The sequence below is a fragment of the Rhinolophus ferrumequinum genome, chromosome 11 (genome assembly GCF_004115265.2).
Source record: "Rhinolophus ferrumequinum isolate MPI-CBG mRhiFer1 chromosome 11, mRhiFer1_v1.p, whole genome shotgun sequence".
Taxonomy (NCBI): Eukaryota; Metazoa; Chordata; class Mammalia; order Chiroptera; family Rhinolophidae; genus Rhinolophus; species Rhinolophus ferrumequinum.
In genome coordinates, this window is record NC_046294.1 from 33,689,580 (window position 1) to 33,717,470 (window position 27,891).

General features: G+C 41.9%; 1 protein-coding gene across 2 annotated transcripts in view; it reads right to left on the minus strand.

Annotated features, from left to right (window-relative positions):
• NELL1 (neural EGFL like 1) overlaps positions 1-27,891 on the minus strand; it is a 755,117-nt gene that overhangs the window by 666,990 nt on the left and 60,236 nt on the right. For both annotated transcript variants that reach the window (XM_033118971.1, XM_033118969.1), the window contains exon 3: positions 13,958-14,108. In XM_033118971.1, coding sequence (XP_032974862.1) covers positions 13,958-14,108 — 151 coding nt within the window. The remainder of the gene's footprint in view (positions 1-13,957; positions 14,109-27,891) is intronic.

Below are 27,891 nucleotides of genomic sequence, written 5' to 3' on the forward strand. Positions count from 1 at the left end.
CTACCTGTATGCAATCTGCTGCATGAGAGAGAATTAAACTTTCTTCTTGTCTACCTCTGTTATGTTGGTCTTCGTTTCAGCAGCCAAACCTGTATCCTAATCAGTACAGAATCTGCATGGCAGGTGCTGGGAGACTTCTAGGGGTTTTCCATGAGACTTGGCTTGCCATTCAGCCCTAGCTGGATGGCTCGTTGCTCTCTCTGGCCTTTTGAGAGAGGGCATAGGCATAGCTGGAAATTCCTTATGGTGATTACACACTTGTCCACAGAATGCTTGCATTAGAATCACCTGTAAACTTATTTAAGACTGAGATTCTTGGAGCAAATTCCCAGGGATTCAGACCCAGGAGATTTATAACAATTCCTAAAATCTATTTTAAAAGCTCCTCGTGTAATTAAAATATTCAATCATGTCTTCCCTGGCCTGAAGTTCATGGAGATGCGGGTGTATGCGTGGGAAAGGTCCCGGTGCTTCCTGGAGACCCTTCCAACATTCCCTGCTGCTGCTTCCCCCCTCAGACCTGTGTTTTTCTCCTCGTAGCAAAGTATGTTCTTCCACAGTTCCATTAAAGCCTGTGCCCCTGGGGCAAAGTTGTTCTCTCCAGCTTTCCAGGTCAAGTACCTTAGGTGTACCTCCAGGGATCCACCTCCACACTACACACTGAACTTTCTTTAAGTCTCTTTACGCTCACTGCATACATGAAAAGCTCATTCATTCATTCAATATATTATAACAAGTCCAAGCTCCTCGAGGAAAGCTAAGCACACAAGACTTCTAATGATTCCACCAACCTTCTAGCTTTCACCTCCAACCTTTACCTGCCCGCCCTATATTTGTAACTGCTATTCCCTCTACCTGGAATGTAGCAGCTCATACCCATGTGTCAACACTCAGCTCCAGCACCCACATGAAGGACTGTAAAAATGATGACTACTCCTGAACCTGGTTAACTGTCAAAATCTGCTGGAAAATGCAGCTTCAAAATTCTTATTTCAAACAGAAGAATCTATGAACGCCTCTCTGAGGGATTGCTACCTGTAGTTACCCAAGTGCTCCCTGAGTCCTGATTACACCATTTTACTGAGCCATTCTCTTGACCTTGACCTCTTCAACTTCTGCATGCCCCCTAGTCTTGCTGCTTGGCTTCCAACCCTCTACTTAGCCTAATAACCCAACTTGTATATGCTTCCTGACACCCACTATAGCCTCAATTGCCAACTCACGATCTGCTCTCATCCATTCCTTGCTTGACTTGGCTCTCTCAGTTCTGACTTGAACCTGACTAAACATAATGCCCTGATTAAGCACTTTGATACCCTTGGTAAAAGCTTCTTAGAAGAACTGTACAGCATAGAGTCTAGAGTTAACAATGCTGTATTGTGTACTTAAAATTTTGCTAAAAGGGTAGATCTTATATTGAGTATTCTTATTACACACACAAACACTAAATAAACAGATAAACAAATAAGTAAATAACAACAATGAGGCGGGAGGAAACTTTTGGAGGTGATAGATATGGTTTATGGCATAGATTGTGGTGTTCATTTCATGAGTGTATACTTATCTCGAAATTCATCAAGTTGTATATATTAAATATGTACAGCTTTATGTATGTCAATCATACCTCAATGACGTGACTTCTGTAACAGGAAAAGAGAAAATAACTGGACCTAATATCATTGCCTACCCAGGGAGATCTAGAGAGAGGCCCTCCGCTCATCTCTCTGAGGGTGTTTCAGAGCTTTCTGATGGCTCATCCTCAGTGCTACTCAAGTGTTCCCCAGCAGCATGCAAATGAACAAGAGAGCAGCCCTGATGTACAGATTAGCAACACATGAATCACTACAGAATCCAGGCTGAGCCTGTTGGTATCGAAATTATTGCTGCCCTTTTTAAAAATTTAATTACAGTGTTTGAACATTATCTCATTTTAAAGATCTAGCTACAGAGGCTAAATTAAAATTCCGAGTATCAAAGTGAGTAAAAGCCCCAAATGGAGATCTAACTTCATCCTGGGTTTCAAACATATGAAAACAGTTGGACATTTTACAATCATAACAAGTCCTTTTGGAGAGGAACATTATTACCCGACAATCAATTCAAGATGTTTTACAATCCCTTTGCCAGCACGTGAAACCCCTGTATACTTCATATAAGGAGCTGGTTATAAGCTGATAATACTCCCTGCATTAGAATAAATACATCCACCTCTTCCCCAACCTCATCATAACCACGCTTAAGCTCAATCAGGCACTTGACACATCTTACTGTAGTGTGGGAACCTGAGAACAAGATGTTCAGTGGCCCACTCTCCCAGAAATAATGCTAACTAGGAATCTGTATGCTAGAGGCAGCTGGGGGAGGCTGGAGGAAGGAAGCTGTAATGCACCATGGCTTTGCTTTTGTCGTCATGCCCAGAAATACCTGTGATCCTTTCTTCCCTCTACCTAACCTCGACCCCAACCCACACATTCTCTATCGGCAAACTTTTATTCATGCTTCAAGTTCCAGGTTAAATGTCACCTTCTCTATAAAGCCTCCCTTAACTTTCCCTGGATGTTAGTGGCTTCCTTCTCTGTGTTAAAACAGGTGATTTTCCTCTTTATTCATTCAGTAAATATTGATTGGGCATCTATGATGTTCCAGGCACTGTTTAAGGTACTTGGGATACAGTAGTGAACAAATCAACTGAAGTTTCTGCACTTGACTTGCTTATCTAATGGAAGAGACAGGGAAACAAACATACGAGTATATTGTGTAAGGTGACAATAAAGTTTATCAAACATAAAGCAGGGTGATGGGGACACAGTACGGTAGGAGCAGAGACAGGAGAACATTTTAGATAGGGCTATCACAGACGGCTTCTCTAATAAAGTGTCAACACATGAAAGGACTCTAAACGAAGCAAGGGTGAATCCTACAGGAGAAGGTTTTACTTATGGAGATAAGTAAACCTTGGGACAGAGGCAAGGAGACGGACAAGTTTGTGAAACAGTAGGAAGGCCACTGGGGCTGAGCTGAATGACAGTGTAGGAGGGGCAAGAGATGAGATCAGAGGGGCAGACAGGGGCCAGATCACAAAGACTTGTGGCCTTGGTAAAGATTTTGGATTTTATACCGAATCTGTGGAGAAGAAATTGAAGGGTGCTGAGCAAAGGAGTAACATGATATGACTCTCCCCTTCAATAACTCACATGCAGTGTGTTGTAATTGTTGATGAATCTGTTTACCCAAAGGCACATCTCAATCTCACCACCAGCTAACAGCACCTGGTTTGTAAAAGGTGTTGAAGAACTCTTCAGAGAAGGGAAGAACAGAGCACACAGGTAGAAGACACAGAACTGGCCATGGGCGTACATGGACACACAGCACTGGCTATCTTCCATTCATCTTTCTCAGGAAAGGATCTGCCTCCTAAGTTCTGTATAAACCTGCAGCTACCTTACATCAGGCGTTATTCAGAACATCACTGATCTCTAATCACGGAAATAAGCAATTATCGTAATCTTCCAAAACAAACAGAGCACCATGAGTCACTACTGGAAAACGTTGCTGAAAATGTCTGTGGCCAGAATTCCTGGGCCATCAATACGGCATGTGACAGGGTTGCTACTACAGCCTGGACTGAGAACCTCATCATGCCCTCCAATAATACACACTACAGATCTTCCTGAGCAGTTTTCCTGGAAAGAGCTCAAGGGGTCAGGTGGATTATCTCCTCAACCCTGAGGTACCATACAGCCATAGGAAATAACTCTTGGAGTCCACCAGGTACTCCAAAAGATGAAAGATGAAGTTATTTTGAACCCCCTGCAGTTGCTGTACTTTCCATATTTCACAGCCTTTGCAAAAAGAAGTGGGAAAAGAATCTTATAAATTCTCCTGGCTTTTTTCAAAGTGTCTGAAGTTTATCAGCCAAACCACCCATTTCTGGAATCCTCGCTGGCTTAGAGCAAGGGAAAGTGATGTCAGGAAAGCCCGTGGGTTGTATTTTTCATTGACTAGACAGCTCAGGAGTGATTTATCTCACCTTCATCTGAAACTATTCATCAATGTGAAAAGTCGCATCTGACAATTTATAAGCAGACATTGCAGTTGCCCGGCCCCCACTTCCTGCCTCTGGACCTTGACAAGGAGACAGCACCCCAGGCATTGCCCTCAGTGTGCCACCAAAGTCTGGCTGCGCAACGGACACCTTTGGAGCATTTGGACGACAGCCTTTTGCAGCAGGCACTGCCAACCACAGAAAAGCAAAGTGCCGGCACCAGTGACTGAGACACTGTAACTGGGCTCAACCCCAAGAAGCCTCACGTGGCCTCTTACTGCCACTTCCCTGACACCATCGCCTATTCCACCATGTTCAGTGTTCCAAGACTCTCCACAGCCACCCAACTACCTCTTTCTAGATTGACAGCCCAGAGTGGCCTTGAATCAATACTGTGTGTGCATTTCCCAGTGTTTTTAGAATGCTGCTTCAACCAAATGATATTAAGTAATACTCCCCAAAGCACTGCATGATAAAAAAAAAAAAGTTTTGGAAATGTCCCAGTAAGCAAGTTTAAGGAAACAATACCATATATGGGTTACCAAAATGTGCTGAGGAGCCAGACGCCTGGCTTTGACTCCCAGTTCCATCATTTCACTAGCGGGGTGAACCCTGACAAAGCAACCGACACTCTATGCTTGTTCCTCACCCACAAAGTGGAGATAATAACAGGACCCACTTCATAGTTTTGTAAAGATTCAATGCAACAATGCTTTTGTCGTATTTAACATAGAGCCCAGCATCTTATTACATGATTTTAAAGAGCCTTTAATATACTAATATTCACTGTAATTCTCCAAGTGTGCGGCATCTTTCTCATGTTCATTTAGTTTCATAACTCTTGTTCTACAAGACTATCTTGCAAGCCTAATGGTCCTGGGAACCTATGGGGGGAGTTCCCATGCCCGTCCATGATGTAGGCCCTGAGTCAGGCTAAAATTACATCAATCTCTACATGTCCAACTCAGCAAAACGGTAATTACTCACAGGAAGCTTACCAAAGAAATAAAAAATGATATGTAAAAACTAAGGATTTAGGTCAAAATCCTTAAGGACTCTTCTGGGTATTATTTCAAATTCTTCAGATTTGGCTTTGTATTCTGGCTCTGCCACTTTCTATCTCCATAATGTTGAATGAATTACTCAGCCTCTCTGAACTACAGTCTACTGATCTCAAAGAAGGGAAAATAACACCTACTTTATCTTGGTTGTGATGGGGACAAACTGAGATAATGAAGAACAAATATCTGGCTCATTCTAGGGATCAGTCAATTTTGCCTCCCCTTTCACTATGTCAAGAGGTGCCAGTTCAGACTGAAAGCTGTCACCATATAAGGGTAGCCAGACCAACAGCTCCACTATCTAGCCCAATATTCTTCTATGGACAATGCTGAGGTCAAAAAGTATCAAATGAACTCATTTGCTCTTTTTAAAAGTACATGATCATGTTTTGAATGCTGGAAACAGCTACAAAACATTCCCAACCCTTGTTGGGAATCAAGATAAACTCAAGACACTGAATATACAATACCCAGAAAGAGGTAACTAATTCCATATTCTCAAACCTACGAGCTGAGTACCGAGCATCAGAGCAAAATGAAAAGACACCAATGGGCCCAAAATGGTTATTTTCACTGTCCTCTTTAACTGCATCATGCACATCTACTGATTATTTCTACAGAGCCAATTCTGCTTAATCAACGATGACTCTACAGCCCAGATTCTCAAAGACAGCGGTTCTAGGATAACTGATTGTCCTATTCCCAGTTGGTCACTAACACATCTCAAGGATTCCACAATTTCAGAAACTAAACCCTATCTTCCAAACTAAGAATTACCCCTAAAGTCAGCCTAATATTCTGTATCAGACTACATGTTTCCAAACTCTGACTTCAGAAAATGTAGCTACCATGGCCATACGAAAATGAAATGTCCTTGGGGAGATTTGTGGAAAACAATCTAATGTAGCTTCAGAAATAAATCCTGTTTGGAAGTTGTGATATGTGGAGTCCATTGAGTCTTTAGCTAGTTCCACCTCTTTGCCCTTGTATTTCTTTCATCCTTTCTCAGCTTGAAGAGTATCTACCCCAGACCATGACTCCTGAACTGGCCTACTCCTTTCATTAGCAACAAAAATACCAGCATAGTAAACGCATCCTCTAAACAGCCACCTAAGAACTCTCTCTAAAGCAGCTATCTCAGCATGTCACTCTCCTGCTTCACCAGCACCCCAACCCCAACTTAGGGGAGTCACAAACTCCAGGGGCTACAGGGCCCAGTCAGATATCTCACATGACTCAAGGGATCCAAAGAATTTGATGTAGTTTTCCTGAAACAAGCGGCCCTTTAGGTTTCTTTAGTTTTCTTCTAATAAAAACATGGGTATACGAATTTCACTTTTCTCCCACCTCCACATTATTGGGGGGGGGGGGTAAAACAGCAACCAACACGCGGTCTCATAGCGATAGGGAGACAATCAGGAGAGCTAGGGACTATGGCGATCTGAAGAATGCACGTCCTGTTTCTCATGAAAAGCTAGCTTTTTTTAGGCCAAGTCATCCAATTTTTAAAGGTTGGCAACTAATTCATGATTTTTTAAAAACTTTACTCAAAAAATACTGCGGCAGCTATTATAATGTGAGCCAAATAAAGCGCTTCTGAAAGCCAACTCGAGGCCTGCAGTTTCCACCTTTATCCTATAACAGAGTGACCATGTTCATCAACAAATCTTGTAAGGACACCACACTTCTCAGCGGGAGCCTACCAGTGTCAGCGCCCCAGCTCTCTGCAGTTCCTGCCCTGCAGGCTGCACTCCAGCCTCAAGCAGCCCTTCATAGCACCGGACTCCCACACACCACGTACTTCTCCACCTCTGCCTTATGCCTGTCTCCTTGGGGATGAGACCTTCCACCTCTCAAGAAAGGCTGTTACTGCCTAGAAGAATCTCATTCTGGCTGTCTCCAGATGAGCTGATAATGCTTCAGATGGTGAACTGCCAATATCACTCCTACCAGACTATGATTATTGGCAACCAACTCAATTAAAAGTGGGGAGGGGAATCTAAACAAGTATTTAAAACAACAACACTGATTGAGTTCATTTGTTCATTTGCTCTTTAAAAAATATGTAATTGTTGTAGTTTCACCAGTTATGAAATTATTTTGACTTCCAAGGAACAGTTCTGATGGATGGGTATACTTTCCTTGCATATAGCTGGTGCTCGGTAAGTGATTTTGGACCTGAAATGGTATGGCCTGGGTAAATATCACACTTTGCCCTTTATGAAGCACTGTCTCACACTGTGAAACCGTCAAGACAGCTATTACTGCTCGCATCTCACCTAAAACCACTCCCTCTCCTCACCCTCAATTTGCAAAGCTCCATCTACAGCAGCCCGTATTCACCCTCTGAGCATACCAGGCAGGGTCCTGCTGCAGGGCCTTGGTACTTACTGTTTCCTCTGCCTGGGATGCTCATCTTTCTGATTTCCTCATGGCTGGCTCTTTCTTAGATTCAGTCCAAGTGTCCCATCCTCACGGAGCCTTCTCTATCCTCTCCGCTCCACTGACCTGTCGCTCATCCCTCTGTTTTATTTTCCTCCATGACATTTATCATTTGGTTTAAGTTTGCCCATATTTATCATCTGACTTGCCCCACCATAATGCTGGCTCGCTCGGGACAGGTCCTTTGCATGTCCTCTTTACCACTGCAGAATCCACCAATGCTCCTACCCACACTTCAGTGTCCGACACAGCTTTGTATCTGATGAATAATGAATGAATTTCAATTTGACAGATAAATAAACTGAGGTACAGGGAGGGGTTTCCTGGGTATTCACTGACAGAGCAGAGACTTGAGCCCATGTCTTCTGACTCCCAGCCCAGTATCCCTGCCCCTGCACCACCTTCATCAATGGCTTGATATCTAGGGTGTCTTCCACCCAGAACTCAGGAAGTCAGGGGGTTAAATCTTTCATCAGTGTCAAGGTTCATCTGCCTACATTTCTCTCCACAAAACCAAATGAGTGAGTACATATCACTCACCAGGCATGCAAATGTTTCACAACTAATTCCAAAGGAAGTCAAAGACAGTTTTTTAACATTCTCTAGAAGAATTCCATTGAATTTAAATGATTTTATGCATAAATATTAATGAAATTGTGACTTTTTTACTAAAAAAAAGTAGAGGTTAATGGCTATAATAGCTGTTTTTCCATTTCTCTCCAACACAAGACAATCCAAAATGTAATATGCGTATATACGAGCATGAGCAATTTGCCCAAAACATTGCACTCGATTGCTATGATACTTCTTGTCTTCCATTAAGGTCAAAAGTCATCTGAACAGCTTCACTTCTTTAAAAAAAGATTTAAATTTTATTTAATTAGTGTGTTCCTGAAACAACTCATGTTCTTGACATGAGATCCTATATTCATTTTCATTTCTGTTGGAAAATTACTACTTTCCAATGAACACTGCAGCCTTTAAACTCTCCCTTGAAGCTGAGTCTACACTCTGCTAGGCATAAAGATAAAAATAGTGGGAACCCAGATTCCAGGTGCCTTGTCGCCTAGCATTTGGAAACATCTCTAGACAATGCACATTTTCAGCTTCTAGCTGTTTCCTTCTTCAAGAAGCTTCCATCCAGAAGTACCGTGTTTCCCCGAAAATAAGACCTAACCAGAAAATAAGCCCTAGCATGATTTTTCAGGAGGACATCCCCTGAACATAAGCCCTAATGAGTCTTTTGGAGCAAAAATTAATATAAGACCCGGTCTTATTTTCGGGGAAACATGGTAAGTGATCCCATTCACCAGACAATATTTCCCACGCCTGTGCTAAAAGCCCTTCATTGGTTCCCAATTGCCCTTGGAACAAAAGCTAAACCCCCTGTGCGTTGCTTAAAAAGCCATTCATAACCTGGACTCTTGCCTGACCCACCAGGTTCATTTATTGCCACGCCTTGCCCCTTATTCTCTACCTAGGCTCTCCTCACCCTCCAATAACACTGAATTTTTTAATTTTCCATCCTTTTAATGCTCCATGATCTCTCTCATCTCTCGCCCTTTCACTCAGGCTGCATCCAGAACTTTCTTCCATTCATCTTCTGGCTGATTTCTACTTCTATTTTGCCTAATAAGCATAACTCTCAGCAAAGGACTTTTCAGTTCCGTTTGGATAAGGCAAGGTACTCTGCTCTGTGCTCCCTGTGTTCCTCCTGTCAGGGCACTAACATATATTGTAGTGTTTCTCCAATGCTGTATGCCTAACCATTATAGCCCTGCGTCTCACAGTCCACATGCTATGGGGTAGGTTTTCATAAAAATTCCTGAGTGTTGATAAGAAAGCTTACAGTCTAATTGGAGCATAGTTCTAAATGTAAAGCTTTCCCCTTTATGTTTTGAATGTGGGGACCTGTTTGTATACTTTGAAAGCAGCATGGATAAATCTGCCTTAGGGCAAGATTCCAAGTTCAATGTTGTTCCCTTCCTTGCCAAATACATCAATGTAACAATTGAAAATACCTACTTTTTAAAGAATATAAATCTTCTACCTCCTTGAGAAAGGATTAAACTGTTAAATGTAGGTAAAAGGTTTAATTTCTGGAAATGTACTGTTAATCGCCCAACGGAAAAGTTCTTCCTTGGGCTGGCTTCACCAAACCACGGAACACTCTTCTGGAAATTTCCTCGCATCACCTCCTCCCGTCAACTGATATTCTGCAATAAATTATCTGAAAGTATCTTTACAGTACTACTTAAATATCAGCTTAAATAATCCAAAATTAAGAAGATAAACCTACTTCTCAGAAGTTACAGAATGCATTCCATGAGGAAAATCATTTTGGATTGTCATTATTAATCATTTTGGAAAATAATCATTTTGGATTATCTATAACACACACTTGATGTGAAAACCTAATTACCATTTCAAATGGTGAGAAGGTCCCAATATCTACCTTTTTCACTTCTGAAGAATGTGGGGAGGAATTAAGAAATATCAAAAGAAGCCATGAGGCAAGGAAAGGAAACGACATTTGTTGAGTGTCTTGATATTTGAGAGGTGTAAGGACCCATTGACCTAAGTGTTCTTGTTGACAACTCCCAATTCCTTCATGATGCCATAATGGATACCTTCACTTTACCTGGGAGGACACTGAGGTGAAACGAATTAAAAGCCATTGCAAAAGCTTACACTCCAGTCATTGATAAAGACGGACATTGAACCCAGGTCTATCTGGCATCAAAGTGGAAAGTTCTTCCTCCCACAAGAACTCAGAAAACTGAAGAGTATTTTTGAAATACAAAATTTTTGTTTAAGAAAAGGCAATGTCTTCTTAGGAAGCCAAAAGTGTCCTCTTCATCGTCTCATGGAAGCGTCCCATGGAAAGGTTTTTCTTAGACCCCCTAGCTTTCAGCTACCTATCTAATTGTGCTTAGATTTAATTTTCTCTATTCTTTAGGAATAAAATTGAAAAACATAAGATTTACCATTATATCTTATAGAGCTGCATATACTGGCACAACGTTCAATTAGATTTAATCTACGTTAATTAAGCGTTCCATTTTAACAAAGCCCTCATACACTTGAATTACAAAAAAATAAGCATTAAATCTGCAATGTCATTAATATAGTTCAATAAGACAGATTCATCTTTATTACTTTTCCCATATCCTCTACTGGTACTGTAAAAAAAAAATCTATCAAACTAGAAATATAGATTAGATTTAATAACAGTGCCTATTCCATTACATAAAAGAGTCTACTTCAATTGCTACCCCAGTTATGTTTTTCAGTTGTCTTTGTATTTAAGTGTTCTACTTCATTTTGTCTATTCACTTAATATATTCATGGGAACTCAACTGGCTCAGTTACCTAGGGAGTTTCCAGATATTGCTGTGCCAAGAAGTTCACTCCTAGTTTAAGGAATCGCAGCCTCCCAAAATGATCTGCCTCTAGCTGCTGGATCCCCACCAGGTAGAAGAGATGACTATCTTTGGCTAGAAGGGAACTCAGTCACTGAATGAACTCTTCTGCCATTAATTCAATAATGGTCTTACCAGAAAATAGCCAGAAGCCTAGCAGAAGTAGGAAACAGTGATTTCCAAAACAGTAAATGTGTTTTTCTGGCTGACAGCTTTGGGAAAAGCAGTTGGATGATTACTTCCCATGGTGCACATGATGGCTAGGGAAAGTATAGACAACCAGAATTCTGTTCCCCCATTGTGCTCATCAGGAAAGGTGACTTTTGACTGAAATTGAACGCTACCCTAAAGCTCGGGTGATATATGTAATTTCCCTTTAAACACTGAACCAGAGAAAAGTGACTGTTGCTTATCTGGCCACTTCTCAGCATCCTGTTTTCCCTGAGCATCAAGTTTCAACATCATCACCACCACCACCATCATCACCACCACAGTCACCACCATCACGACCATCACCACTAGCACCACCACAGTTTTTTTTCATTCAACTTAAACTAAAATGGCTTTTTTCATTGGGTTCCTATTACGTGCCAAGAATTACGTGAGGTGGTTTACAAACACTTCTAATCCTCACAAAACTCTCAAGATACTATTCATTTCAGCCTCCAAATGCCAACACTTTTCCCCTTTCCATTGCCCTGAGCAGCCTGCACATGTAGTACATCCAGGGCAATATCTGTGGCTGAGACCATATATTCCAGGTGAACTTTTGAAACTAGCCATGACCTTTCTGAGCAGCCCTAACCAGAGATGGAGAAAATGAATCACCTATACATTTGATATTTATTTATGGAGTGCATACTACAGGTCCAAGAGTACTACTTGGAGGGAAAAAACCTATGTGATAAAGTCTCTTACCTATGCTACTCTCATGTATTTGGGCACAGACTAAATAGGAAACATTCCAAATGAGCAAGACAGAGACTGCCTTGTTATTCGAATAACAATATTCTCTCATCCTTCACATACTGCTAGACCAAACTTCAGTAGGGTCAATGAAATGTGGACCATGTGATGCACGACACATCCAGGCCTGGCTCTTAAACCTATCCAAGGAGAATTGGACAAAATGATCATCACAGTAGAACCTATTAATGTACCTCCCTCAGAATGTCACAATTCAAGTAAAAATAAAAACACATAGAATCTAAATAGTGTAACTGAAAAGTACTCCATACAAAGTTGTATCTTTACGTATCTACACACGTGTAAAAACTGCCCATTCTTTTAAAATTTGCTTGTTCCCCCCCAAAATTAAAATACTGAGCATGCACATGGCCACCATTTCAGCAGGCTCAATTTCACCCCCCCCCCAAAATAAAAATCAACAAACTCAAAATCCAGAGTTTTGTGCGAAATCCTATAGCACATTTTTATGTCTGAAAAATAAAACCAGAAGTCATCCATTAAGTATTTTTAACTGAATCACTTTGAAATTTTTAAACACTTCTAATTTGGATCAAAGAAGTCAAAGTGAAATTTAAAACTATAGAAAAGCACAGAAAATGAAAACACCATGTAGCAATAGCAATGGGGCATATTCAAAGCAATACTCACAAAATATAAAGCCTTTAGTGAACAGAAAATACTGAAAAGAACATTCAAGAAGCTAGTAAAAATACCCACAAGGTGATAGAAAAGGAGGTAAGAAGGAGAAATCAATGAATTTAAGATGAAAACAGTGGACTTGATCACTAAAACTAAGAACTGTTCCATAAAAAAAAAAAAACACCAATAGATTACACAATCCCATGATAAGCCTGGTCAAGAAAAGAAGGAAGTATGTATATTTTACATAACAAGTTTAAAAGGATATAAGATATCTTATAAAAGATAGTTTTATAAGAAATATAAAACTTTTATTAAATAAAAGAATATAATGTCCAACTGTTTGCCCAAAAAATGCAAATCTAATGAAATATATGATTTGACAAAATTGAGTTGATCCAAAGAAGAGTTTAAAATTAATTAAATAGAAAAATGCCACAAAAGAAATAGAAAATGAACATTCCCAATAAAAGATTTCCCAGACTCCCCACAATCAAATTAGTATTTTCAGGCTAATTCTATTAGAAACATGTATAAAAGAAGTATTATCTCTATATTTAAACTCATCCAAAGCACAAAAAATTCAAAAAGCCTTGAATTAACTCACCTACCCTGTCTCCAAAAAAAGACCTACAGCATGTCACTTATTAATGAGTTAAAACATCTAAGCGTTTAATGAGTTTAGTGTAAAGTGTTCAGAACAATGCCTGACATTTATCAGTGCTCAAAATAATGCTTTTACAAACCTACCTGTTCCTTCCCAAAATCATGGCAACCTCTTTCTGAAATGCTGTTCTTCCAATCCCTTACTCCTTCCGATTCAGCCTGTCAAGCATCTCCTCACGGTTTTCCCTCATATGACCATCCTTTCTGAAGCCTTTCTTGGCTTACCATAACCCTGAGTGGGATTAACCACTATTACCTTTATTCCCTAAACATTAACATTTATTTATTTGTCCATCTTCCCTACTAGCTTATGTGATCTAGAATAAAAATTCTGTATTATTCATCTAAATATTCCCTATGTCAAAGTCCTGCATAAAGTAAAGACACAATAAATGCTTATTGAAAGTTATTGTTAAATATAACTAATTTGCTTGATGACCTAAACATGATGGAAAGAATGTGGTTTTATACGAGTAAAGTCTACCAGGAGATAGAAGTGAAAAAGACACTCATGAGTGGTCCTTGGAGAGCAAAACAAGAAAGCCCCTTTGCCCAAAGTAAATTCTTAATACAAAGTAAATTTATTGATGGGTTCAACAGAAACAAGGCCTCAGCTAGCTGAATGTTCTTTTGCAGCTACCCCCTCCAAATTCCAAGGCATTTTGTATAGTCCATTAGTTCTAAGCAGATTTTCAAAAGTAGAGCTTTCTTACCTGTGTTCCAGTTCTCGAATGGACAGGATTACTCCTGAAGTTGATGGCTTTTGTTGTACAGTGGCCAAAAAGGTGAATTCACTCTTATTCCGGAACAGCTGAATTAATTTCTCACTCACGTGAGGGGCTGCATGGATCTCTCTCTCTGTATCTAGGAGTCAAGAAGGAAGAGTAGGAGAAGCAGGAGGGGAAGGAGAAAGGAACAAGAAGAAGAAATACAGAAGGAAAAAGAGGAGAGGGAACATGAGAAGGAAGAGGAGAAAAGATGCAGAGTTAAAAAATGCCATGTCCAAAAGATCCAGATTGCATTTTTCATTTTCCCCTCCTGTCAATAGTTTATTTTCCCATCCACCACTCCATACAGCTGCATTCATTCGATGCAAAACCCAAAAATGCCATCTCTGCCATCGCGCCCACTTGTCACTTTGACAGGTTCACAATTGGCCAGTGATTTTCTGACAGGAATTTTGACAGGACACTGAGCAAACAGATTCAGTTGCTGTAAATAGGGTTAGAGGCAGTCCAATAAATGGGGCCCTAACTTCAGAGAATCCTGAGTCTAGCAGGATCCAAATGCCATTCCACTGGCTCCAATGTCACTTTTCCCATGGACTCCGTATCCATCTTTGCACAATGCATCTAGGGAAACCTGTCCTTGCTTTGTACCCAGCAGAGATTTACTAGCGCTAATGCGAGACAAGTCTGCTTTTGTGTGAAGAATAAATACAGGCATGCTCCTGATCCATAAGCGTGCCTGGAATTCCTCTGTAAACATGTAGTGGATGACTTCCCTCATGAAATATTTATTCAAGTTGAGGCCAGTTCAGCAGGCCTAGAGGTGTGTGAGTCCAGCTAATGCTGCTCCTAGACGGGAATCTTTCTTTCTGCCACATCTGCATAATGAGAGACATCCATCGTTTCAAACTCAGACTTACCCTTGTCGTGATAAACTGGGCATTTTCTCCTTATTTTAAACTACACTTCCTGGCATCAGAAAGTAGGTGACAAGGGAGCAGACTGAGAGGAAACTATTCCAAGGATGACAAATGAACCCCAAAGGCGTGTTTGGTGGCCTTCTCTTATTCCCCGACACGTCCTCGGACTGTAACTACTTGGTTACTTCTCCAGGGCTGCAGGAAGGGCCTTTGAAAAACATAGAACTTCAAAGGCCACGTTGGCCAAGCAACACCACAGACTCCTAGACAGATCTTAAAGAACTTCATTCTGAAGAGTGCCTTGTAACACAAAGAAATCCTTGAATTCTGAACCTCCAGCCTCACTCCTTTCATCTTCAAAATGAGGGTGCAGACTGGGTGCAGACAGGGCCTCCCATGCTTAACCTTCTACAATTCCATGAGTTGCTATTTCAAGTTTTCAGCACAGAAAAGACCACCAGTCTTCCAGCTGCAAATGTCTACACTACATATGGTGTGAAGCAAGCTTGGTCCTCTACCATGGAGGCACCCAACCCGGGCAAAGCACTCAACCAGCATAAACCTACTTGGACAACATCTGCTTTTCTGCCCCGCAAAAAGGCCTTCACTACTTTACCGTTAGGTGGCATGTTGTCTGTCAGCTTTGGCCAAGGGCTGAGATAAAAGATAGACACTTAGAGAATGCTTCTGTACCGTCTACGAAAATCCCAAAGCTTTCCAGGATGATACTCAAAACCTCGTAAATATATGAACAAGTCGCTTTATAAACGAGAGCTCATGAGCAAACGTTTGCTAACGTTGTTTTTATTAGCATTACTGCTAGACAAAGATCTGGATAATAAATTCCACATAGAATTTAGTGCCAGAAAAAACATTTGGCTCTTGAGGCTAACTTATAAGTTTGCTATTTTTTCCTCTCCTTTTTGCTATTTCTTTCTGTAGATACCAATTAGGAATGAACCGAGTGGTAGTGGCTGCCTAGAGAGCTCAAGAGAGGATTCTGAAGCTTGGGCCCAGAGAAAAGGCCGTGATTGATCAGCAATGCCTGCTGGGGAAGAGAGGTATGAATATCGTATCAGTTATAGGGTGTTCTCACCTTTTACTCAATTCTCCCTGGGTGATATCATCTAGCCCCATGACCAATGGCTCCCAAATTTATATCTGCAACCCCAACCTCTCCCTTAAGCAGTAGACTCATATATTCAGTATCCATACCTAATAAGCATTTCAAATTGGCCACAACAGAGCTCTTATTCTCTCCCCCAACCTTCTATTTCCTCCTAGAGTTCCCAGTCTTAGTAAATGGTTCTCAAGCCAAAAAAAAAATAGAAATTGTCCTTGATTCTTCCCTTTCCTCCACCCTCCATATCCAATACAAGAGCAAATCATGAGCTCCCATGTCTGGCATCTGTCCACTTCTTCTCAACTCCACTCTTAAAACTCTTGTCCACGCAGCCATCACCTCTCCCTAAGACACCTCCAATAGCAACATAACTGGTCTCCCTGCTTCCATAACGCATTTTCTTCTCCATTCTCCACGTAGCAGTCAAAGTGCTGTTTTTAAAACAAAAGTCAAAATCATTTGAGTCTTCTGCTTTAAAAATCCTCCAATGGCTTCCCATTGCTCCCAGGATAAATCCAGGTTCTTTAGAAGGGACTGCAAGGTCACACATACCACTCCTACCTCAGGGTCTTTGTACTCTTCCATCTACCCACACTTCTCTTCTCCCACTGCTCAGATGGCTTGCTCCTCCTCTTCCTTCAGCTTTCACTCTAAATGCAACCTCCTGGCCACACCCCTCCGGAAGCAGGCTCTCCATAAATGTCTAAACCATCGCTCTGGTTATTTTCTCCATATCACTTATAATACACATATTGTAATCAGTTTACTGCTTCCCTATATCACTTATCGTAATCGTGTTTCATGTTTCTTACCTTATTTCCTTTCTTTCCCCACTAGACCATAAGTTCCATGAGGACAGGAACTTTTTATTTATTCATTGTGATATCCACAGTTCTTAGTGTCTAGCAGAAAACAGGCACCCAATACTTTGAATTTATTTATTTTCCATTTATTTTCATCATTTATATTGTTACTTCACGTAACCACAAATATTAGTCAGAAAATCAAATATATGGTGATGGAAGGAGAATTGACTCTGGGTGGTGAACACATAATGCGATATACAGACGATGTATTACAGAATTGTACACTTAAAACCTATGTAGTTTTGTTGACCATTGTTACCCCAATAAATTTTAATAAAAAGGAAATAAAATAGTGATCCCTTTGGAAAACTAGGCGATACACGGCGATACTTCTCAAATGCCAGCAACTATCAAATTAAAGAAAATGATATTCAGTGCTAAATCAGCCTCTCCTTTTCCTAAGACACCCCTTTTAATGGTCTAATCCAATCGGACCACCTTCTGCTCCCCCAACCCTCCTAGAAAACTGAGTATTTCTTTTGCCAGCTTTTCTCATTTCTCTTTGTAAATGGCTGGCACATTGAAGACCCCATTAGCATTCACCATAGTGAAATGTAAAAAAAAAATCTATTTTGATACAGTGAGACTTTATGTACATTCTCATTTTCAGTAAAGCTCTTTCAAGAAAATGTTTACCATAATTCAGCCACTAAAAGAGCACAGGAAAATCATCCCACTTCTTACAGTATAGAGGCAGGAAAACTGGACAAGGTTCCAAGAGACTGAAGACTACTCTGCGTAGAGCAGACACCTAGCTGTGCACCCTGGCATAAGATACTTTACCTCTCTGAGCCTCACATGTGAAAATTGAGAGGACTGTACTCCATGGTCTCCAAGCTGTTTCCTAGCCTCACCATTTTGTTAATCACTTTACCATGCCCTTAGCTACCTAAGCAAAATAGGGTACTGAGGGTATTTTCCATTTATAAAACACCCAGATTTTACAATTTTTTTTACAATTTTTCTACAGATTTTCCAAATCAACATACATGTACAGTTTGTCAATTACTAAAAATAGTGATATGTCACCTACTTTGCAGTAGCCTGCTTTTTTCCTGGATTTATAAGCGCAACCAATGAAAACCAACTGAGACACTACAGTGAATATTATACTTCCACATTCAACCACCATAATGTATGTTTGCTGTATTATTTAAGAATATTCAATTCCGCCAGAGAGAACAAGAAAAACAAGTGGTGGGGGCCGGCCCAGTGGCTCAGGCAGTTAGAGCTCCATGCTCCTAACTCCAAAGACTGCCGGTTTGATTCCCACATGGGCCAGTGGGCTCTCAACCACAAGGTTGCCAGGTCAACTCCTCAAGTCCCGCAAGGGATGGTGGGCTCCGCCCCCTGCAACTAAGATTGAACACGGAACCTTGAGCTGAGCTGCCGCTGAGCTCCCAGATAGCTCAGTTGGTTGGAGTGAGTCCTCTCAACCACAAGGTTGCCGGTTCGACTCCCGCAAGGGATGGTGGGCTGTGCCCCCTGCAACTAGCAACGGCAACCAGACTTGGAGCTGAGCTGCGCCCGCCACAACTAAGACTGAAAGGACAACAACGTGAAGCTGAACAGCACCCTCCACAACTAAGATTGAAAGGACAACAACTTGACACTGTCCCCCGATAAAATCCTGTTCCCTTCCCCCCCCAAAAAAAACAAACAGGTGGGATGGATAAAGCTCATAGGACATGTTAAATATAGACAGCAAGTTAGAAACCTGCAAAACTTGTTAAACGTAGATCAAATAAATGGAACATAGTGTGTTGAACACAGATAAAAAGGACTGAATAAGAGTGTTTCTTATAAATAGAAAGGCGTGGGAGGAACAAGTCATAATGCACAAATCATGCCACCTTCAGAATGACAGCTGTGTCATCCCTAAATCCGACACCCATTCCATTCCCACTGTGGCCCCACGTGTACTTGCTGAGAAATGTTAAATAAAACCCATCACTGGTCACCAAATGAACTGGTGAACTATAGCTGTGGCCAGGCACGCTTGCCCCTGCGTCTCTCCAGTAACAGAAGCATCCTGGGTCCAGGCACCTCCAATGTGCTGAACCCCCTTTTTTATAAATAACCTCAGCTCCAGTCCATGTAACCACAGCATCAGCAGCAAAGCTGATGGGGGCAGACAGAAAGAAAAATTGAAAATATGAGCAATATGTAAGCCAGAAATCCAATGGGCTCTCCCGTCCTCCCACATACCTCCCTTGTACTCTATCCTAAGTGTGTTAACCTACTCCATCTCTTTCCCTCACTTCTTCCTGGATATTTTCCATTGAGTTATAAGTCACATGATTCAAGCATCTGAATTAGGTCTGTTTGTGAGGCTTCCTGTTTTGTGACCTCTGGAAACATACTTGGAGGCTACCATTGCATCACAGAAATTTCCCACACGATAACCAGTTAGGGTGAACATTTTTAAAAGGAGGAAACAAAAGAATGGCATTCAAAATACTCAGAGGTTTTGCATGATCTAGTTAAGAAGTGCTAACTCAGCGGCAAGGGTTAAGTGCTTTTTCTTTCCTAGGATGAACAGCTCTACCTAGTCATTTTTAAAGAAACACTAAAAATGCTAATGTGATGATTAAGCATCAGTAAAAAGTACTGGGTGAGGGGCGGTGATTGGAGAGTGGAGAAGGAAAGAAATTATACGACAGTGCTCACACACTCTTCTCTGCCTAATGTAGAAGCAATTTCATTTCCCTTTCCCCTGACTTCTAGGGTGAGAAGGATGGTGATTCTCATTGCCAACAAGCATATACCTGTGCTTCCTCTGTGCCAGGCACGGAGCTGAGCACCAGGGAAATGAAAGTAAAAATACGGTATCTGCCTTCAACGACAGCTCCATAAGCAAGAGAGTTACCTGGCAACAACAGGTAGTATAGAGCAAAGCACGAAGGAAGGAAGGGACCTAAGGAGGCTAGCATTGACATCCGTGGAGGATGCATCTTTGAGCCTGAGTCGAAAAAGATTAATAAGCATTTACCAAGTAGGGGAGGGAGACGAGGGCATTCCTTGCAGGACTGCTGTGCAGAGGTGAACACCCATGTGTTTCCCATTATCCTGGCTTTTTTTTTTTGCTCTGCAAATATACGTCTCACTATAAGTACAGCAGGAAAGCATCTACTCAACCTAAAAATATTGAAAGGAACTCTCCACCGATTGGTGAACTGAGAAAGCAAAAACAGCAGCAGCCAGAAACGTGATGAAACAAATACACCAGGGCAGCCCATCTCAGCCTTGACTGAAGGAGCATCCAGCTGACAACTTAGTAATGACAGCACGTTTACACCGAGGACGTCAACACATGGCAGAATCCTGATATAGAGACATGGCACCTCCTTTTAGCCGGAGTCCCACATAAGCTCGTGGTAACATTGGCCCCGAAAGGTAAATCAACACTTGATAATTTTAAATGGCAGTTAGCTTTTCATTTCTTAGTACAGAGGAAATCTGCTAATTCAGAACTGCCAAACGTCCGCGGGGATTTTTCTGCTGTGTGGAGGGAGGGAGATGTGTGTCACACTATTAGGTATTGGGGCCTTCTTTGAGAACGTCAAATGTCATTGATCCAAGGAGCCCTCAAAGAAGCAGAAATCACGGTAGACAGTAGTGGACACCAGGAGACTCCAACTTAAACGTGCAGGAATTTCTATCTCTACTAACAAGTTCACAATAATATCCCGTTAAACCTCCATTAGCTCCAGAACAATAAAAAGCAAACGTGTATGGCTTATCATGGTGCCAAGTACAGGGCTAACTGCTTTGTACCCATCATCTCCCTTATAATCACCTTATTATCTTTCATATTTACAGACAAGAAAACGAAGGCTTGCAGAATTTCGGTAATTTTCTAAAAGGCACTAGGCTAGGAAACCATGGCGCTCAGATACCCGCATGGCAGGCTGGTTCCACACATCATACTCTCCGTTGTGCGACATCTGCCCTTCGTCAACTTTTGTAATCTCGGTGCTTAGGGCAAATCACCATCATATCCCCAATGCCTAACACAATGTATTCCCTCAGGAACTACTTATGAATAATCTATTTGTACAACCCCTATGAGTTAAATATCAACATCTCCACATTTTCTCAGGTAAAGAAACTGAGGCATGGAGTTTTATGGCTCATCCAGGCTCACACAGTGAGTGAATGGAGATCAAATGGACTCTTGCATGACAATCCATGGCATTGACCTGGCACCCCTGCTTACTTTTGCATCCTCCTCTTTCTGCTCTCCCACCCCCCTTGCTCCCGCACTCCAGCCATACAAGCCTCCTTTTCCTTCTTTCCGGGCCATGTTCCTCCCCACCTGGTGCATTCCCAACTGCAGTGACCTTTCTGATCTTTCCCTCTTCTTTAGGTGCCAGCTTCTTACTCCTTCAGCCCAGCTTTCTCTGACCAGCCCAGGCCAGCTCAGTTTCCCTCTATTTTGTTTTCATTTTATCTTCATAATCATCGAAGTTTTATATATGCAATCCTTTTATTAATGATTACTACGCCCACTAGATTAAAAATTTCATGAGGAATGGTTTCCCAATACATACGCTGCACGCTGCATGGCCCATGGGAAAGCTTCAGCAAATGTCTATTATTTTAATAATTGTTATATCTTGACTCTAAAGTCTGGAACACAATATATAGCAACGGAGGTTTACCAAAGACACTCAACTATAACCCCACCTTGTTGAGAAAAAAAAAAAACTCATCAAAATAATAAGCTACTTAAGGAATAATGAAGCCAGCTGAATGTCCCCAACTCCTAAGGAATCCTGTGACACATAATATTAACCAATTTTCTGTAATTACTATGTGACTCAATCAAAAGAGATTCTGTTGCCCCCATAATTTTACTTATTAGATAGGCACGGTGAGGCAGCTGAGCTCTTCTTATAAACGTTTAAAACGCCAGTAAGGAAAATCATATCCCTTTGTCACTAACAAATTAGCAAACTGTAACCACTTCTCTTTGGGCTGCCTCCCCACGCACTGCACCCCACCTTTAATCCTCATCCCTGCACCCCTATCTCAGCTGGACACCTTGGAATAAAGAGATAAAGCATGGATGCCAGCCCTATCTGAATCACAGGACAGGAGAAGAAAAACAGAGAGACTGGTGAAAAGGTGTAATGTGACTAAGACAGTACTGCATTGGGTATGAACTTCCAGTTACAAGATAAGTAAGTTTTGTACAGCATGTACATTATAGGATGTAATATACAGCATGGTGACACGTTAACAAATACTATATTGCATATTTGAAAGTTGCTAAGAGAGCAATTTTAAAATTTTTCATCACAAGAAAAAAATGTTTATAATTGTATGGTCATCATTTTGCAATATACACAAATATCAAATCATTCTGTTGTACACCTGAAAGTAATAAAATGTTATGTGTCAGTTATGTCTCAATCAAAAACTATCAGAGGCTCAATGAAAAATGACCTTGATGGCCTCAGTGATATTGTACCCAAGAGACTGCACAGATTTGGCACTTGGCAACAAGAGGGCAGCGTTACCTCAGACAAAGGTAAAGGAATGAATAAGAAGTAGGGAATGATGGGAGGGGAGGAGGTAAAATCTGTTTTATTGAGGTCCAGTGGTCAGAGGTGAGGGGCATCACTCAATATTAGAAGGGGTTGAACTCTGCTCCTGGGGAGATAAAAAAGGCTTGGCAATGGGCAGGTGAGCAGGCATTGTTGCCGGCCATGGTTGGAGGCATGGCTAGTGGCCAGTTCTAACCGTCTTCACGTAAATTGAAAATTGGGCAGAGTCTATGGGACTCCCAGCCACTCCAATCTAGGTCCAGCCAGCAAACATCCAAACATTTCTGAATTTTTGCTGTGTGTTTGATGTCAACCTAAGGGCTTTAAATATAACGACCTAATTTAGACCTAATTTAGTCCTAATTTAGACCTAATAGCAGCCTAGTGATATTAATGTCGCCACCTCCATCTCACAGATGAGATACGAAGAGTTAAGAAGCTTCCTCCTAAGTCCCAGACCTGGAATTCAAACCCAGATCTGTCAAGTGCAAACCAAGTTGTACCTCTGCCTCTCAGCCCTGTCCTTCTGTCTCAGCCTAACTAGTGTCTGAGTTCTGGTTCCGCCATGAAATCTCTGAGACCTTGGATAACTCAGCTTCTTTCCTTCATCCTTGAGTTGCTTCATCTGTCACACGGAAGTAATACCCCCCATCCTGCCGGGCTCAGTGAGGAGTAATGAAAGAATATGTGGAACAAGCCTAGTATCTACCTTGGGCTCAGTCAGTATTTCCCCTCCCTCAACCTCTCCTGAGGGCATTTCTGAGAAGCTTTGCAAAGAAGGCTCAGAAATCTACACACTCAAGTCTGAGCTTAAACATTTGCCAATGTGTTCACGCACAGGATGACATTTCATATTCATAAGAACCCACTGGGTAAGTATTAATAGCCTCACTTTAAAGGTAAGGAATCTCTAGCTTATAGAAGATAAGTGACTTGCCCACAATCCCACCTCCAGCTAGTAGCCGAGACATGTCTTCTGACTCTAATTTTGCAGGTTTTTTATACTTCTGCATGGCTTTCCCGATCCCCAGACGAGAGAGAATCATTAAACTTTCCCAGTCCACTCCACTCAAATGCCAGACCCCACCTTCCTAAGGGGTACCCCTCCTCCAGGACCCTAAACTCCTCCATATATTGAAGTCCAATCTCTAGTATGCTTAAAACGTTTGGAGCGGTGGGCTGGCCTAATTCTAATCAGTTTCCTTTTGTGCACAGTCCTAATTCTCAGGCATGAAGGAGACATGGTAGATGTTGTACTGGCCTCGACCTTGCCACAACTACTCAAATTCAGTAGTAAACAGTAGGGCATCATGTTAACTGCCAAGCTCTCTAATGCACGATTATGCATTATGAATCAGTTTTACATGTGGCTTCAAACGCTGTTTTTCAAGAATAAAAATTTGCCTGCATTGAAATGCACAGTGATTTTAATATGCAAACCTCCTATAGAGATGATGTCTCATTTTAATTATTGTTTCGGTTTAATAGGTTTTCATTAAATTAGAGGATGGAGCAATTACTAGGGTGAACAGCTCATGTTTCCAAGGTACGCTCCCGTGGTTCGTGGGCAAAAAGACAGTTGTGGCCCAGAGAAGCAGAAGGCAACAGTCTTCCAGAAAAGCTCGTATTCAGCCCGATAGAACACAGTGCTGGCTATTTATTTTCCCAGCTTCCAAACAGAGCTGGCGTTCCCTCACAGCGATATGCAAACAGCTCTAAGCGTGGGTTTAATTTGGGGTATCTTAATCATATAACTTTTCTATCGGGAATCCAGGCTCCCTTGTCATCAGACTAGAAAATGCTCTTAAAAGTTGTCAACCTGCAAAGCTAGATGTCAAACCACAGGAAAATACTCCTAATGAAATTGTCTTCTTTCTCACACACAAGTAATTTAGTTGGTTTAGTGGATTAATGTCTGACTTTCCACCCCTGGGAAATTGGTTCAACTTCAACACCGGCTGCAATGACCAAAATCATATTAATTAGCAAACTGTCAGAGACTCAATGAGAAATGACTTCAGTGGCCTCAGCGATATTTTACCCTAGAAACTGCACAAATTTGGCACTCGGGGACCCAGAGAGCAGCGTTACCTCAGACAGAGGTGAAGGAATGAATGAGAACTAAGGAACGAGGGGAGGGTGGGAAGCAAAAGCTGCTTTATTGGGGTCCCAGCGGTCAGAGGTGAGGGGCATAACTCAGTACTAGGAGGGGTTGAAGTCTGCACCTGGAGAGACAGAGGGGGCACGGCAAGCTTCAAAGGGCCAACTTCTTTCTTTCTAGATGAGCTGAAGGAAGAAAAGAGGGCAGCTAAATAGAGAGGATCCTTCCAGAAAGAACTAGCCTATTAGGTTAGGACAGACCTGGTCACTATGCCAAGAAAGTAATGTGGGAACCTTGTACTGTGCTTTGGGAAGGAGGAAACAAATCTTTTCCACAATGTTCCACAACAGAAAGAAATCATAAAGCAGCATTAGTCCCAGGTAAACCAGCAGAAATGACAGTGGTCAGTACGATGCCCTCACCGCTCACTGCCACCTCAACCCCAGCCGCATACTGGCCACCTGTCAGGGCCCATATTTGCTGCCCACGGCCGCTTGAGGAGGTTCTTTTCTCTATTGTTACAAGGATTGTGAATATTTCTAACGGGAATAATATTTTGGAACTCCTGAATGCAATGCTTCCTTTTCAGCTCCTTTATTCCTACTGTCCTAAAAAGCACATCATCAGCTCTTAGATCACTTGTGTTAATCTAATTACACGCTTTGTTAGCTAATTCGTTCCAGAGTCACTACTCGGGAGGTCTCCCTCGCTATTTATGTGTCTGTGTTGGCCACAGGGTGTCTGTGCTTTCAGGCTTCTGGGGAAACGGTATAATTATTGACCTTTCAACCCTGTGCTGACGGGGGACACCTGAAACGCCAGCCTTTGAACAGAAACTCCAAGAGATAAGAGCATCTAGTCAGAGAGAGGGCTATGGATGTGGTTTCTTGCAGACTTGCTGTGTTTCTATGAAAACTGACCTCCTATTTAGAGATTGTATTCCAATCATGTTAAACATTGATGTCACCCTTAAAATGAATCATTGGAAATGCTGCTTGTTCCTGAACTCAAAGCCAATTGCTATCTGGCTATTGGATCCCTCTCTACCAATTTCTTGCTCCCACCCTCCCAAACAAGATCTACAACCAAGGGCGAAAATTACAATCCCCATTGACTAAGGCTTTTTTTAAAGAAATGAAAATGTCGATTTGGGGGAAAATTGGTCTTTGATCATTGCTGCAAATAATTTGGTTCTTGCATGTCGTAGGGTAAGAACACTTAGTCAGTTTTCAGTAAATTAGTGTATTAAATAGTGTCTTTGTGATAATTCATCTCAAAAGGTGCCTGGTAGGTTCTCAAGGAGTCCTTTCTATTCAGGTTTGATCTCACTTAGCCAGCAGATATTTTGGGGGGCTCCCTGAACCACGCACCCCCGGCCAAGAGTGTAAAGCCCTCAGCCTTGTGTAAAGCCCTCTCAGGCCACAGGTGAGCTGAGTGTAGGACACAGGAAATGGCTGGGGCCGTGCTGGATACAGGTGAGGAGCTCCATGGGCACGTAATCTCAATTCTTCCCCAACCTAAAGTTCCGGCCACCTTCTCCACATCTATCCAAACCCTGACTGTCTCTCAAGGCCCAACCCAATTCCTCTAACTCCACGAAGCTTTTGGAGCCCCAGCTAAGGGGTTCCAACTTCCCTCTCTACTTCAGAACTGAATCATCCACCCATTCAAACACGTATTTGGGGAGCATGTTCTCTGTGTCAGGCTCAGTCTGGAGAGAGACATTCAGCCAGTATTTAGTACCACTCATTCTGACACATCTTACATTCTGCATCTTGCCCAATCCAATGGCCAGTTCTCTATCCTTAGCCTAAGCTCTGACAACCTTAGCTCTGACAACCTCCCAAACACTTGTCCTCTCCCTCCTTTTTAAGACACTTTGGTTTTTTTTCTTTTTTAATTCAAGTTTATTGGGGTGACAACGGTTAGTAAAGTTACATAGGTTTCAGGTGTACAGTTCTGTAATACATCATCTACATATCACATTGTGTGTTCACCACCCAGAGTCAGTTCTCCTTCCATCACCATATATTTGATCCCCTTTACCCTCATCTACCAACCCCCGCCCCCCTTACCCTCTGGTAACCACTAAACTATTGTCTGTGTCTATGAGTTTTTGTTTCTTTATTTTCTCATTCCATTGTTGTTTTCAGTTTTATATCCCACATATCAGTGAAATCATATGGTTCTTGATTTTTTTCTGTCTGGCTTATTTTGCTTAGCATGATAATCTCAAGATCCATCCATGTTGTCGCAAATGGCACTATTTCATTCTTTTTTGACACTGCTTTCTTTTGGTTTTCCTCCTACCTCTGGGACCATCTTGAGGCTCCTTCACGCCCTCCTCTGCCTCCTCTCTAATGGTTAGGTTGCCTCTGAGCACATCCATTCATCAGCCAGCCCTAAGCTCCACCTCATCACGACTCTTGACTATAATATTGCAGCAGCCGCCATATGTCAACTTGCTTCCACTTGTCTTTCCTCCTCTTCTCTATCCCCCTCCTCTCCCCTCTGTTTCTTCTCTCTCTCTCTCTCTTTCTCTCTCTCTCTCTCTCTCTCTCTATCTCTAACTCTATCTCTATGTCTCTCTCCCATAGATCAATCGGAGAATCAAGACCCTTTTCAAACATAAGTTACATATCAATCACCGCACCCCGTGCTTTAAACCCTCAAATAGCTGCCTTATTAGTTCCTTAATGCTGCTACAACAAATGACTGCAAGTTTAGTGGCTTGAAATGAACTTACAAACTTACAGTTTTGGAGAGCAGAGCTCCGAAATGGGTTTCACTAGATCAAAACCAAAGTATGCACAGGGCCACACTCCCTCCAGAGGCCCTAGAGAAGAGTTATTTCCTTGCCTTTTCCAGCTTCTCTTGGTTCACAACCCCTTCCTACAGCTTCAGAGTCGGCAACATAACATCTTATAGCAGCGGTGTCCAAACTTTTTTCAACGTTTTTCACCAAGGGCCATATGCAGTAAAATACACAAACAGCCGGGCCACTCACTCGAGGTGAAGTACGTCTTGCCTCACCTGGTTTATTTAAGTGAACTAAATATATTTTTGGAATTTGCTGCGGGCCAATGAACAATGGATTGTGGGCTGCAGTTGGCCCGCGGGCCGCAGTTTGAACACCCCTGTCTTATAGCCTCCCTCTGCTTTCACCTGCTCTCTATCTGACCTTCCTGTTTCCGTTTTATAAGGACAATTGGGCCCACCTGGATAGTCCAGGATTCTCTCCCCACCTAAAGATCTTTAACTTACACCACAAAGTAGCTTTTATCACGTACAGTGACATACTCACAGGTTCTGGGGATTACGACATTGCCCTCTTTAGGGGGGAGGGAGTCATTTTTC